We start from the raw sequence: 14,617 nt of genomic DNA, 5'->3' as shown, positions 1-14,617 counted from the left end.
CGGAGCAGCTGCGGAGACCCCCTTCTCTGTGAACGTTCACGCATCCTCAGATTGTCTCCATCCAACACGGAGCCTTTCTGCTGGACTTCGTGCTGTGCCACCTCCTGGACCAACCACCTCCCCCCACAGCCAGGGCAGGTGGCATCAGCAGCGGTGAGGCTGGTTTCATTGGGAACACGGGGGCTATCAGTCGTTGCGACTTCCAGGAATTGCTGCCGAGAGTCCCTTTCCCTAGCAGACACTCGGCCATCCCTAGAGGGGTCCGGGGCTGAAAACTGCTCAGTCTGGGGCCAGCCAGGCAGCTGCACGTGAAAGGCGGCAGCACCGTCGGCCTCTTCCACAGTCCCTTCGGGACGTTGTTCGACTTGGAGATTTCTAAGTGACACGTAATGACGCTCAGGAAGAGTCGGGAGCAGCTCCTTGCCCCACCCAAGCGCCCCACCCAGGGGCTGGGCCTGCACGTAGAACCTCGCAGCCTGCCCCGGGCCGTGCTCAGTGCTGACGGGCTGCAGGGAAGCCGGCACTCGCACTCGGGCTGGTGCAGCGTGAGCCAGGAAGTGCCCCTGGGAAAGCAGTTTGCTGAGAGCCTTTGACCTAGTAATTTCACTTTTGAGAACCTACCGTAGGGAAATTAAAAAAAAAGCACTCCCAAATTTTTATATACAGTTGTTCCCAGAATTATAGTTTTATTGAAATTGTAATTTATAATTTTAATTTATAACTTAATTGAAAATTATCAAAACAATATAAATGTACAGCTGTAGGGAAATGGTAAAATTACGATCTATGATGAATATGCCATACATACTTCCTATATGATGAATTGTTGTATTCAAATATGTACCATTAAAATCGTGTTAATGAAATTTCACTAACATGGAAAATTCTTATGCCGTAGTCTTAAAGGAGAAAAGTAGGATATAAAATTGTAGTTATAGTGGGGAGTGGGAATGTGGGCCAGCCCTGGGCGGGGTGGGTCAGGGCAGCTGTGCTTGCCGCTAGGAACCCGCCCCCCCCCCCTCCCGCCATGGCCACGGGCACTCTGGTCTTTACAGCCGGGGGTCTGGGGCCTCCCAGCAGGGTCCCAGGGAGGGCGTTGGTCAGGACAGCTGCGGAGGAGGGGATGCGGCACCGGGAGGGAGCCCAGGGGTGGACCGCTCCGAGACAAGGGTGCACTTGTGTGTGATGAGGTTCATCGTGGAGGCTGCCGTCAAGCTAGGGATACAGTCCATTCCTGTCGCCACCGCCTGTGCCATTTACCATAAGTTCTTCTGCAAGGCCAACCCTGATTGATGCCTGTGACCCCTGCTTAACTGCCATGTCTTTCCTCTACTCAGCTGGCAAAGTGGAAGAGCAGCACCTGTGTACTTGTGACATCATCAATGTGCCCACCAGGCACTTCCACCCAGGCAGCGAGCCCTCGGAGCGGGACTCCGGCTCTGGGTGCTCCGGGATGGCATCGCGCAGTGTGAGCTCCTTGTGCTGAGGGTGCTGCGTTTCCCAGTCTCCTGTCGGCACCCGCACAAGTACCTGATTTCCCTCAGGAACTGGCTGAATCCTTACCGCTGGCAGCGGACCCCCATCTCCGTCACTGCCTGGGCCCTGTTATGGGACAGCTGCCAAGGGGGGCTGTGCCTTCGGTTCCGGGCTCAGCACACGGCTGTGGCAGTGCCCCACCTGGCCCTGCAGGTGTATGGGGTTGAGGTCCCCGCCGAGGTGGAGGCGGAGAAACCATAGTGGCAGGTGTTTAGTGATGACCTCACCAAGCCAGCCATTGATAACACTGTGTGATTCATTCAGATTCACACCGTGGACACAGAGATCCCCCGAGGTCCTGGTCCGGGCCTGCCCAAAGAGAGGCCTGGGATGCTCTGTTGCCAGGGGACGGCGCCACCACATCGCTGTGCCGGCCAGTCGGCAGAGGACTGGCTGGGAGAACTGGTTTTGTGTTGCTGGAGGCAGGCGGTGCAAGCGACGGCGTGCTGCCACGTTGAGTCCAGTGCTGCGGCTGTGCCCCACAGCCACCGGCCCGCCAGTGCCGGGAGCTGCGCCTGCAGCAGGCAGGCGTGTGCTGCGGGCGGTGGCCCTGAGGCGTCTGTGCCTGCCTTTGTCCTTCGAGAGGGTGCAGACTTCTGTGGGGATTTGGAATCATTAGAGGGAAAATCAAAGAATGGATGGCACTGTACTTTGGGGGATTTTTTTTTAAGGCCAGGTTTATAGAAAGTATTAATGTGTAACATAGATGAAGTTTTATTTTGTATAATAAAAGATGATACAAATAAGAAAAATGTAGTTATAGTTTGACCTTCACTATGTAAAGGACACTGGAAGGAAACATGTCAATAGTTAACTGAGTTGACTCTGGGAAGTGGATTATGGGTAGCTTTTCCTCCTCTTATGTCTTCTTTTTCCTTACTGAACTTTATGCATTTTCTGCAATTAGTAGAAACAATCAGGAAAAGTTTTTACAGATTTTATGTATTTTTTAGAGAAGGGAAGGGAAGGAGGAAGAGGGAGAGAAACATCAATGAGTGGTTGTCTCTTACATGGCCCCATCTGGGGGCCTGGCCCACACCCCAGGCATGTGCCCTGACTGGGAATCGAACCCATGACCCTTTGGTTCATAGGCTGTTGCCCAACCACTGAGCCATACCAGCCAGGGCCAGGAAACATTTTTACAAAGAAAACCCATGTAACTGGTAAAAGTAAATAGAATTTTGACTAAACAAGTAGAGAAATTGAGAGGCACAGGCATTTATCATCCCAGTGACCGATATGTTCTTCACTGACCACCTGTTAAAGGACAGATGTTGCAGGCCTCTGTTCTGAGGGAGACGGTCAAATTCTTGTCTTGCAAGGGAGGTTTTAAAGTCCCTGGGTGGGTTAAGTAGGGCACAGTTGACGAATTCCTTCAATTACAACGTGGAGAGTCACCGGATTCCACAGGGGCCTCGGAAATGACTCACCCTCTGATAAGGTGTCAGTGCTTTTATTCTCCTCTGTGTCACCTCCCAGCCCGATACTCACCTTGAGGGTGACGTACAGGGGGGTGGTGACGGCTGCCTGCAATCACTTCCTCTGTCAATTCCTTGGCAAAGGTCTGTGGCCTCGTGGAGGGAGAGGGGATTGAGGCTTAAAAGAGCCTGTTGCCTGTGGCTGCTTTATCAAGACCTGATTACACTTAATTGCATCCTCCTTCCTGCGTTTCTACCAGCAGAGACAGGGCAAGCCTGTCTGTGTCTGCCCTGCCTCCAGCTGGCCCTCTCTGATCTTCTTTCCCCAGCCGTCCCAATGGTCTTGCTGCACCGTCTGCACTGACCACTCCACTCTCCTGCTTAACATCTCCGGTGGCCCTCCTTTGCCTGTAGAATAAAGCGTCCAGTTCCTAGCTTGGTCAGGCCCGGCTGCTCTGCCAGCCTCCTTTCTGACATCTCCTGCTTGGGGTTTCCCCAAAGCACCTCTCTCTAGAACTTTCTCTGCTCAGGTGTCCACCCGAGTAACTCCTACCCATTCTCTGGGTCTCAGCCATGCCGATGCCATCTTTTCAGGGAGTGCTCCTCTCATTGGCCCCCTGCCACCTTGTGCTTACCCCTCCATTACTTCCTGTCACCTGAGCTTGTCACCTGTCCCTCTCCCAGAGAGGGCAGGACTGTGCCTTGTTCACCAGTGTTTTCTCACCAGCACCTAGTCACATGTCTGACCTATAGGGTGGGGCAAGAGCAGGCTTACAGTTGTGAGTTCATAAGACAGAGTTTATTTTTTTAAAGATTTTATTTATTTTTATAGACGGAGGGAAGGGAGGGAGAAAGAGAGGGAGTGAAATATCAGTGTGTGGTTGCCTCTTGTGCACCCTCTACTGGGGACCTGGCCTGCAACCCAGGCATATGCCCTAGACTGGGAATTGAACCAGCGACCTTTTGGTTCACAGGTCCACGCTCAATCCACTGAGCTACACCAGCCAGGGCCAGAGTGTATTCTTGTATTAGTATTGATTCATTATTGTATTCATTCCCATATGAACAACTGTAAACCTACTTTGCCCCACCCTTCATATTCGGCACTCGGTAAATACTTGCTGAATGCATGGATACAGAGAGTGGAAACCCCAAAAGTAAGGGTGGTTGTGTCTGTCCCCCTTTACAAGGGACACGGTTTGTTAAGCTGGAACACTGCCAACGAGAACGTCGGAGTGGGAACAGGGCAGGTTTTTGTGGCAATGTGAACTTCCACGGTGTTTCTAGGGGGCCCCTTCGACCTCCGCAGGGTCTGCAGCGGAGGGCCAGAGGGGCAGGACCTGAGGGCTCTAACTCTGGTTGCCCTTCTGCGTTTGGTGCGTTCACTTCAGCTTGCCGCCGAATGATTCATGTGTTTTCCGGTTGGCCTTTAATTTGCTTCTCATGACAGGTTTTCTTAGGATCCAGGTAGGACACTTGTCCTGATCATCCCTCCAGTGGAGCTCCGAAATGTGCCGTCAGGGACCCTCGTGTCACAGGTGTGCACAGGTGTGCACAGGTAACCAGGTTCTTAGTGATCGAGGACAAAGAATTGAACCGAACACACAAAGTTTATAGCATAAAGAAAGAGGGGAGGTTTATTAAGTGATAGTACACACCACAGGACACGGGGAGTGAGCCATCTCTGAGCAGAGGAAAAAAAAAGGGCATGTGGGCTGGGGGGATTCTATTCTTATAGAGGCAGAAGCCCCCCTGCTAGTCTTTGGCGGGCTTTTTCCTGCGCAGGTACAAGGAGTTGGATTTCAAAGCTACTGCGCATGTGTGGTTTCCCATGACTTTCTTGATTGGCTACTGGAGAAGGGAGTCCCACAATGTTATTTCATTATAATGATATTATAATGAATCAGGGGTAGTGCGCAGGCGCATTCTATGATTCAGAGTTGTCCCAGAAAACAGGAACAACCCGTCTTAGGGGGGTCTTTGTCATGTATAGGTGTTTTCTACCTCAGCCCTGCGGGGGCCTTGGGAGCTTCCTTCCTGACTACCTCCTGCCTCAACTTCCCCCCTGAGAGACATGGTTCTCAAAAAATCTTTTTGGGGTTGTTGAAGGATGAAGATCCGTCTTCCATAGCTGCTTCAGGCTTAGATTGGACAGTAGACCCTGCCTATTGAGAACCACGGAACTCTCGCCCTATTCTATCTAGGGGTTGAAGAGGAATTCCTGAGGCCACCGCAGATGCTGTATGTTGGTCAGCTTCAACATCGTTCTCAGGGATTGGTTGGAAACCTTGGAGCGTCATCAGTTTGACGTGGAACTGCTTAAGTCTAGAAGAAACAAATTTAACAAGTAGATTAAATAAGCAAGGTCCTAAAAGTAGTAAAACCAGCAGTGTTATTAAGGGCCCTAAGAAGGGTAATAACCATGTTAAGCCAGGGAACCAGGAGGTCAGGGCTTCCTTAATCCCTTGGCCCTGTTGATTATACTTATGTAGCCATTCTGCCTGTTCATAAATTTTCTTTATGTTAGTTTCGATCATTCCAGAGTTATTTACATAGGTGCAGCAGGTTTTATTGATAACAGCACATACCCCTCCTTGTTCTGCTAGAAGATAGTCAAGGGCAAGGCGGTTATCCATGACTACATTTGCCAATGAGTCTACTGATCTTGAGAGTCCAGCTAGAGTACCAGCAGTATCTTTGGAGATTTCTTCTATAATCTTAGTGAGTTCCCTTAGAGTGGCCTCATGATAGGCGAAGCCTCCCCAGGGGGCTGCAGCGGCTATAGTGGCAGCAGCTCCAGCCACTACTAGACCAAAAGCTCGTTTTTTTCTGCTGAGAGATGGGCTCCCAGGACCCATGGTTATATTTATAACAGTAAGGTCTTGGGGTGCCAAGGTCCCTAAGGTACAGTCACCCCCATGTTTAGAGTTGCTGAGATGAGTATAAGCAATAGCTTCTTGAAGTTCTGAATGATCCGTTAGCCAGTTATTGGGAGTCCCACATAGCCAGACAAGCCCCGGGGGTGCTGCAATAACTGTGGCATTAGTGGAGTTATATTTGTTAAGGAGGGCATATGGCAAGGGGGAAAGGCAGTCCTTAAAAGGGCCTAAGTTATTTCCTTGATCTTTCCCCCTTGCAGGAGGTGGTAGAAATTTTGCTAATACTCCTTGAAGAGATTGGTTTAATTTCCAAGTAACACATTTAGAAGTATCGTTTGTATCTGCATTGTGAGTTTTGTCAAAGCAACAATGGGTACTATTAGGAATACAGTTAGAATCATAATTCGGGTAGCATACTATATGTGACCAATTTAAAGGTTTGAAAATTTCTTCCTCAGAAAGATTCTCTAGAAAGCTGGAACTTGAAAGAGAAGCCAGGGCTTTAAATGGGTCAATGGCCCTTGTATGAGTATTATTATAACATGGGGTACATCCCATCGTACTGTTGCACTTAAGAGAGGTGCTGGAGTAATTAAATGGCTTTAATTCTAGTGGGGTCATACGGAAACACAAAGGAGGATTTCTCTCCCATGTGACTCTTAAAGAAAAAGGGGAACGCGTGTAATTGGCAGAGGAATTCAAAGCACTGATTAAAGATTCATTAGCTATTGGGTAGGCTTTTATATGAGTATTATATCTGGAAGGAGTTTCCGGGTTAGGATGACATATCCAACATTGGGCCAGGTTTTCTCCTGCTGCTAAGGTTCGAGAAGCATTCACTAGAAAATTTTCATCCCATTCCGTTATACAGGGTGCAGGCGAGTAGAGAATGGTTAATAGAAACAACAAAGACATTTTCATTTTAACTGGATTTTAACTGGTAATGCAGTCTTTGCTCTTCCAGGAATCCCTGACTCCCAAACTAGTGGGTTTACTGCATCCAGAACTGAACTTGGGATTTCTTCCTGATTTCGAACACTACTGATTATCATCACCTTACTTAACTCAAATGGCACTTCAGGGAACAACAAGATGGTTCCCATCTGAGCTAAAAGGTCCCGGCCTAACAGAGGAATAGGGCACTGAGGAACAATTAAAAAGGAGTGTTTGAATATTCGACTCTCAAATTGGCAAGTGATAGGGAATGTATAAAAAATATGCCTTAGGATTTCCTTCGACCCCCCATTACCTTAACTGATTTGGAGGAAAGAGGTCCAGAGTAAGAGTTAAGGACAGAGTAAGTGGCCCCTGTATCAACAAGAAAGTCGATTTTCTTACCTGCCACATCTAGAGTTACCCAGGGCTCCTCAGTAGAGATGGGAATATGGAGTATTCCCTGGGGCCGACCTGTTCCCCGGGCACCTTCAGTCCTCAAGAGTAGCCATGGCCTTGGGAGATGACCCCTTTCCACTATGGGAGCGGGGGGCAGTCTACCTTCCAGTGCCAGGGATCAGAACTGAAGTTCTTGCATAGAGGACAGGGCCTCGGAGGTGGCTGAGTGCAGTTCTTTGACCAGTGTCCAGGGCGTTTGCACTTATAACAGGTCTGATCCTTTTGCCCCTGATTCCTTTGAGGCCTCCCGAGCTCCCCTGATGGGGCTGGTTTCCGCCAATGGCACTACTAAAGGCTAGTGCAAGGAGCTCTGCTTGCCTCTCCCTTTCCTTCTTTCCCTGTTTTCTTTCCTCCAAATCCCTATTGTTAAAGACTGAAAAGGCTGTATCCATGAGCTGATCTAAGGGGGTCTGCGGGCCCATTTGTAATTTCTGAAGCTTCCTGCGAATATCAGGGGCAGATTGAATTATAAAATGCTGCCCGATCAAGATTCGACCCTCCGGGGGATGAAGGGTCCAAGTTTGTATATTTTTGGAAGGCTTCTACTAGTCTGTTTCTGAAGAGAGCTGGGTTTTCTTCCTTGCCCTGAAAGATTTCCCTAACCTTTTCATAATTCACAGGTTTCTTGATGCAGTTTCTCATTCCTGCCAGTAAGCAATCTATCATTGCATCCCTACTCCGGATCCCTGCCTGAGTATTGTATTCCCAGTTAGGTTCCTGGTCCGGGACAGCTTGGGCAGCTGGCTGGTTAGTGCCAGGGTTCTGGGTATGCAGCTGATCTGCATACTTACGAGCCTCCTCCCAGATCCGCTGTTTCTCGTCTGGGGAACAGCAGGTGGTCAGAATTATGTACAAATCCCTCCACGACATACTAAATGCTAGAGTAAGAGTCTGGAAATTACTAGTGAAACGTGAAGGGTCCTCTGAAAAAACTCCCTAGCCTGTCTTTACATTGTTGTAAATCAGTTATAGAGAATGGCACTTGTACCCTTATAGCACCTTCAGGGCCTGCTACCTCCCTCAAGGGTAGGAGTGCAGAGGTGGTAGGGGAGATAAGAAGCGCCACTTCTAGTATGTCCTGCAGGGCTGGGTTTTTCCTCAGCTGGTGGCTTTAGGTTATCCATAGCATAAGGTGGTGGAGAGGTCGCTCCCTCTAAGGTAGGGGCAGAGACTTCAGAACTCTGGGGTTCTCTTAATCTCCCTTGAGAGACAGGTGGGGGAGCTAAGGAGGGTATCTTCTAATTGATCAACACTTGGGCCTGTAGGTTTTGTCAGGGTGGGGCTGGAGCAAAATGAGGGATCTCGGTACAGAGCCATAAACGCCTGCACGTAAGGAACTTCAGACCATTTGCCTTCCCTCCGGCAGAATAGATCTAGCTGTAGGATAGTATTATAATTTGTGCTCCCATTCTCAGGCCATATCTCTCCACCCCCTAATTTATACTGGGGCCAAACAGTGTTACAAAAGAAAACTAATCTCTTCTTTTTTAAATTTTTGGGGTCAAATTTATCCCAGTTGCTAAGAATGCAACCCAATGGTGATTTGGAAGGGATGGAAGATGTAGTTCCCATCTCGACTGCGGTGATCCTAAGAGAGAAGAAACACAAAGATACTCCTTTGCAGACTAGAGCGTCCCTCTCTTTGCTGCCCTTAGGAGATTCCTAGTGGGCCATGGGCGTCCCCTGGGATCCCACCGAACTACCAGACGTCTCTGGCGAAAGAGATTCTAGTGAGAAAAATACTCCCTTGCAATCAAGAGGCGTCCCCCCTTTTCTTGCCTCAGGAGCTTCCTAGTGGGCCACAGGGCGTCCCCTGGGATCCCACCGAACTACCAGACGTCTCTGGCGAAAGAAATCCTAGTGAGTGTCGGCCGACAGAAATCGAAAAAGACTTGAGAGAATCACCACAGTCTACTTTTGTCTCTAACTATTGGGAAGGAACCAGTCCTGCATTCTTGAGCAATTGCCTATAATCCTGAAAATCCCAGACTCTACCCTTGTGGCCCTAGTACATTTCCATTTCTGTATTCTTCATCTACGGGGACCCTCATTTTCCTGTAAGCTTTAAGATCTGGGGCAAAGGAAGTGTCTTACTAGAAAAAATAATTTCTGGCCCTGTAAACCATTAAGAGGAGCACCAAGATGACCTTATTATAAAATGACTCCTTTCCAGATCACAAAGAAGACCCTTAAATATTCCATGTAACTTTCCAGAGCTTTAAGAAATTGTGCCTGCGTCTGAAATCTCCCAGAAGGGACCTCAAGCGATGTCTAAATCACCACCCTTCATACTGGAGGCGTATCTCATGGAGGGACAATGAACTGAGAGGGGAAATTAAAATACCCTTATAGAAACAAGTAAACCACCTTAGAATTCCAAATTCAATTAATTAGGTAAAAGTGGCTCTATGCAGCCATTCTAATAACCAGCGACCAGCAGGTACCTGTTGTGCAGTTCTGAGCGATGTTGCTGCTTACAATGATAGTATACACGTGGCAAAGATGGGAGTGGCTCATTCCTGCAACTGTACTTAGCGCTAGCCTAACAATGACCCCCAAGGTAGATATCTTAGTACAAAGACAGCAGGAACCCTTCATACATAAAAGGCAAGTGGGGTGTGAGTGAAGGTATAAAGATCAGAAGTCAGTTGGGGAGGAAAAGCATAAAAAGACTGTCCGTGGGCCTGATGAAAAGAATGCAAAAGGAAGTCACAGTGCAGGTGAGGTGGTGACTGATATCCCGCTTGGAAGGTCCGACTATGCCTGCTGGGGGAGTGGCCGCGGGGTGGGGCAGTGTTTTGTGCTTTCCACAGTGTGCCTGGCCGTTGTGCGGACATTTTCTTGTACCTGGCGGGGACTAAGGCTAACCCCGTTCCGCATCCAAGTTATCCTATCACAGGAGTCTTCAAGCGGCGGGCGCCCTTGTGGCTTTTAACTGCCCGACCTGTGCCCGCAAATTAGCGGCCGACCTTCCATCACGGAACATCAGAGTCACCGAAACAGAATAGGTGATAACGGAAAAGGGCATCCCGGGTGTCAGAGCAGCAAAGGGGGCTTACCACTCCGGTGTCTTCTCCTAAGCTGGCTCGCCAAAAACTGTCACAGGTGTGCACAGGTGTGCACAGGTAACCAGGTTCTTAGTGATCGAGGACAAAGAATTGAACCGAACACACAAAGTTTATAGCATAAAGAAAGAGGGGAGGTTTATTAAGTGATAGTACACACCACAGGACACGGGAGTGAGCCATCTCTGAGCAGAGGAAAAAAGGGCATGTGGGCTGGGGGATTCTATTCTTATAGAGGCAGAAGCCCCCTGCTAGTCTTTGGCGGGCTTTTTCCTGCGCAGGTACAAGGAGTTGGATTTCAAAGCTACTGCGCATGTGTGGTTTCCCATGACTTTCTTGATTGGCTACTGGAGAAGGGAGTCCCACAATGTTATTTCATTATAATGATATTATAATGAATCAGGGGGTAGCGCGCAGGCGCATTCTATGATTCAGAGTTGTCCCAGAAAACAGGAACAACCCGTCTTAGGGGGTCTTTGTCATGTATAGGTGTTTTCTACCTCAGCCCTGCGGGGCCTTGGGAGCTTCCTTCCTGACTACCTCCTGCCTCACTCGGGCATGACAGGATTCGACCAGGCGAATTGGTATTATTTTTTCAAACTTTCACTGTAGATTCTTGAGCAGCAACTTCAGCAAATGAAAGCGACTTACCAGCTAAACCAAGAAAAGTTGCAGTACAACTACCAGGTGCTGAAGAAGAGAGACGAGGAGAGCACGGTGATTAAGTCCCAGCAGAAGAGGAAGATCAATCGGTAAGCAGCTTCTCAGCATCTTCCTCCGGGGCCCTTCCGCGCCGGGGGTGGGGGTGGGCACGTGGGCTTCCCTTTGGTAGGAGGGTCCACTGTCAGAATTATTATTTAAAGTTCTTAAGAAAAGATAACGCACTCAGCTGGCTCTGCTCTCCCCGACCTGCCCCTACAAAAGAGCACACAGCAAAAAGTGGGCTGGGAATGTGGGGGTGGGCAGGTGGGAGGGCAAAGAGGGAGGAGTCGGAAGGTGAGGTGTTGGATGAAGAGAGGGCGCGGTGGGAGAAGGTGGGAGAAGGGAGCTCGGGAGGGCAGAGGCGGTGAGGGAGGCGGGACCTTGAGCGACACCATCCCCCTCCATCCTGTCTTCACTGGTCCTTCCCTCTGGCTGCAAACTTACAGTTTCCCTCGTCTTGAAAACCCCTTCAAGGAACCCTGCCGCTCCTCTGTGCGCACACTGCCTTTGTCCTCTCTGGCCTATGTGGCCATTTTCCGTTGCTTGTCACGTGCCCCTTGCCCCTCCCCCAACATTCATCATTTGACCTATGACCCCTTAGGTGGACAAAACCCTCCCCCCCAGGATACCAATGGTGCCATTCGAGCCAAGCACCGTGGCTTCCCTGTTGTTATTGGATACAGAATCTCAGAAATGTTTTCATCCATTTATTATTTATTGGTTTCCTTTGGGGGGGGTTCTGCCTTTTCTTGCCTGATAAGCTCTTCTAGAAAGCATTTTACCCCTTTGACTCTTAAAAAGTTCCATTGCCTTGAACATCAGTCCCGTGGCTTTGAACCCCACCTGTGTGGAGGACCGCCAGCTGCGTGTTCCTAGTCCCGGCCTCACCGCCTCTCTCTTCGTCTGGAGCTGCCAAGAGACATTTCGACTTGGAGAGTCTCTGTCATTTCCCATGTACGGTTTCCCGAACCCGCCTTGCCGACCCCCCAGGTCTCCCGCCCCCTCCTCACTCCCCTCCATCTCTGGCTTCGGGCCGGCCACCGAGGACTCGACTTTGCGTTGAGCCCCCCCTTGCAGCCGTCCTTTTCTGCCCCTTCCTTTCTTGCTACCTGGCTCAGACCTCCAGCATGCACCTGGCGTTTGTCTTTGTTTTATGAGCTTCTGTAATTAGGCGGCACAAAGAAACTCCTTTCCTAAAGGACGTGGAAAGACACTTTGGCATAGCTACTTAAAAAATATTTTTGAAACCTATATATAGAAAGTCTCCTAGAATGCTATGGTTAAGAAAATGAATTAGGTGTTGTTTTTTTTTTTTTTATCAGAGACTGTGTTAACTAATTGTCACATATTACTGAAGATGAAAATATGAATTATCAGTATTTGTGTTTTAGGGACCTCCTGATTATTTCAGAATAATACTTAAGAGGGGAAATTGTATTTTTAGAATTTTTTTAAACCTCACATACGTCGACCTTCCACCCACCTGTTTCTGTGTAAGTGGGGCGCTGACACGAGGCACCCACCTCTTCAGTGGTTCGGAGTCTGAGGCCCGGTCCTGGGTCTCAAAGCTGGGCCTGCATGCATATTTCATGGCGCGAGTTTCCACGCACGAGCTCCCGTTAGCCAAGAGGTGGGAGGGATGCTGTGGCCTGCCAGCGTTCACCGTGCTGTCGGCCAGGCCACACCTGGCCGTGCGCTGCAGCCTTGGTCCACTCCCCTCCCCTGCAAACCGGGGTGAGTCAGGGGCCTCGCCGCTGCGCTCCCCTGGCGCCCCGTGTAGGACTCCGCTGCAGCATTTTGTACACGGCGCTGTGATTAACGATGGCCTTTGTCTCTGACTGGACTGACATCTTCTCGCTCATCTTTGTGTTGGAACATATCTTTGGCACGAAAGAGACCTTTCGTGTTTGATAAGTGAATGCGTGAGTGAATGAGTGAAGGAAGGAAGGAGTTATCGGACCCGTGATCAGTATCGGCTCTTTGAGAATGGGGGACTCGTATATCTTGGGCTCGTGGTGTGCAGTGTGTTAACTGTTTCTCCTCTCTCCGCCCTCCTTCAGAAGGTCGGAGGTTGAGGCGGGTGGTTTAAATACGTGGGGTTGGTCCTGGAGAAGGACATGGACACGGACACCTGGTGTGTGGAGGAAGAATCGGTCACACTCCCGAACAGGAGACAGCTTCTTGGCGGGCTTGGGCTTCTGCGCTGTTTTAAAAGCGTTTAGTTCTGGGTGACCCCACGACCTCCCGTCACCTTCCTTTCCTCGATCACCTCGGGAGCTGTGTCTGGGAGCACACAGACCCTCGTGGGAGCGTGTTCTGCCCTTCCACGAGTCTGACCCGGTGTTCTGCAGAACTGAGCAAAGCAGGCGAAAGGAACAGTACACCTTCCATTCGGCGGCAGATTGACTTGCATTTCCTCTTCCACCCAGCCTGCACGATGCACTCAACAACCTGAGATTAAAATACGCCAAGCAGATAAAGCAGTTTCAGGAGGACAACCAGTCGCTAACCTCCGAATACAAGCGCCTTGTGATACAGTACAAGGAGCTGCAGAAATCCATGAGGTATTTCCGGGATGGGGCCCCAGAGTCGAGGCTGCAGGGGCAACGGTGGCGGTGGCCGTGACCTCATTAGACTTTGATATCGGCAGCTTTTCCAGAGCTGGATCAGGGCACAAAAGAGTCCTCTGTGCTGTCTTCTTGTCCCTTTATTTGTCTGTCACCTACCTTTTCTTGAGGCTTACTGGAATGGCCTTCAGTCTATCGCAGGTGAGGGGCAGTGGCCCCGGACTTACCACAGTTCTGTCTCAGTTCTTGCTCTCCTACTCATTGAAGGGACCCTAGTCAGGCCCTGGGGTCAGCTGACCACGCTCAGGAACTCTGCTTCGCAGGCATTTTACTCTCATTGATGACAAGAAGTTTCGGGAAATTTGGCTGATGAATGAAGAGGAGGCAAAGGGTCTGATCAGCAGAGCCTTTAATATAGACAGGATCATCCACACTCATCACCTGGGGCTCCCCTGGACGGCTTCTGACTTCTGGTTCCTGAAGAACGTGGGGCCCATATCTCAGAGGCAGCGGAAGTCCGCCACGCGCATCTTGGAAGAAGTGCTGATGCAAACAGGTGACTAGAACGGAGGAGCCGGAGAGTCTCAGGACTGCGGGGGCCTCTGAGGACATCAGGGCGACCCACTCGCTTTGCAGATAAGGAAACTGCAGTCTGAGGATGGGGAAGAGGTCTCAGGGCCAGGAGGGCTGCGGGCTCTGATTGGCCGGAAGCGTTTAAGTCTCTAATTTGTAGCTCTACCCTCTCCTCTGTATTATAAACTGGAAGTTCGATATAGAAGCTTGATATCAGATTCAGGTCCAATTTATTTATGCAAAGCACACTGCTGTGTACCTCCCTTGGGATGAACTAAGGTCAGGTTGTCTCTCTTTTTGCGATGTTAGCAGCCGTGAATGATCATTGTGTAAGATCCATGAACTGCATTAGGGATTGCGAAATGGTGGTATTTTCAGTTTTATCACAGTGCTATCAGTTATTAGCTGGAACACTTCTGAAAAGAGAGTATTCACCGCATCAGCTATTTGTCAGTTGGAGATGTGGTTTGTACAGGGAAAGCAGG

The 14,617-nt window shown here is 49.8% G+C and overlaps 1 protein-coding gene and 1 pseudogene across 2 annotated transcripts in view; both read left to right on the top strand.

Annotated features, from left to right (window-relative positions):
* Window positions 1-14,617, top strand: part of DRC1 (dynein regulatory complex subunit 1) — a 42,723-nt gene that overhangs the window by 17,996 nt on the left and 10,110 nt on the right. For both annotated transcript variants that reach the window (XM_045844606.1, XM_045844605.1), the window contains exons 8-10: window positions 10,903-11,042; window positions 13,422-13,556; window positions 13,883-14,115. In XM_045844606.1, the coding sequence (XP_045700562.1) occupies window positions 10,903-11,042; window positions 13,422-13,556; window positions 13,883-14,115 (508 nt within the window). The remainder of the gene's footprint in view (window positions 1-10,902; window positions 11,043-13,421; window positions 13,557-13,882; window positions 14,116-14,617) is intronic.
* On the top strand, window positions 390-2,090 carry LOC123822560 (annotated as a pseudogene).

The sequence above is a fragment of the Phyllostomus hastatus genome, unplaced genomic scaffold, assembly GCF_019186645.2.
Source record: "Phyllostomus hastatus isolate PE091 unplaced genomic scaffold, TTU_PhHast_1.1 phas_contig_402, whole genome shotgun sequence".
NCBI lineage: Eukaryota > Metazoa > Chordata > Mammalia > Chiroptera > Phyllostomidae > Phyllostomus > Phyllostomus hastatus.
The sequence above is the reverse complement of the archived record's forward strand: the minus strand, read 5'-3'. Positions and strand labels throughout refer to the sequence as shown.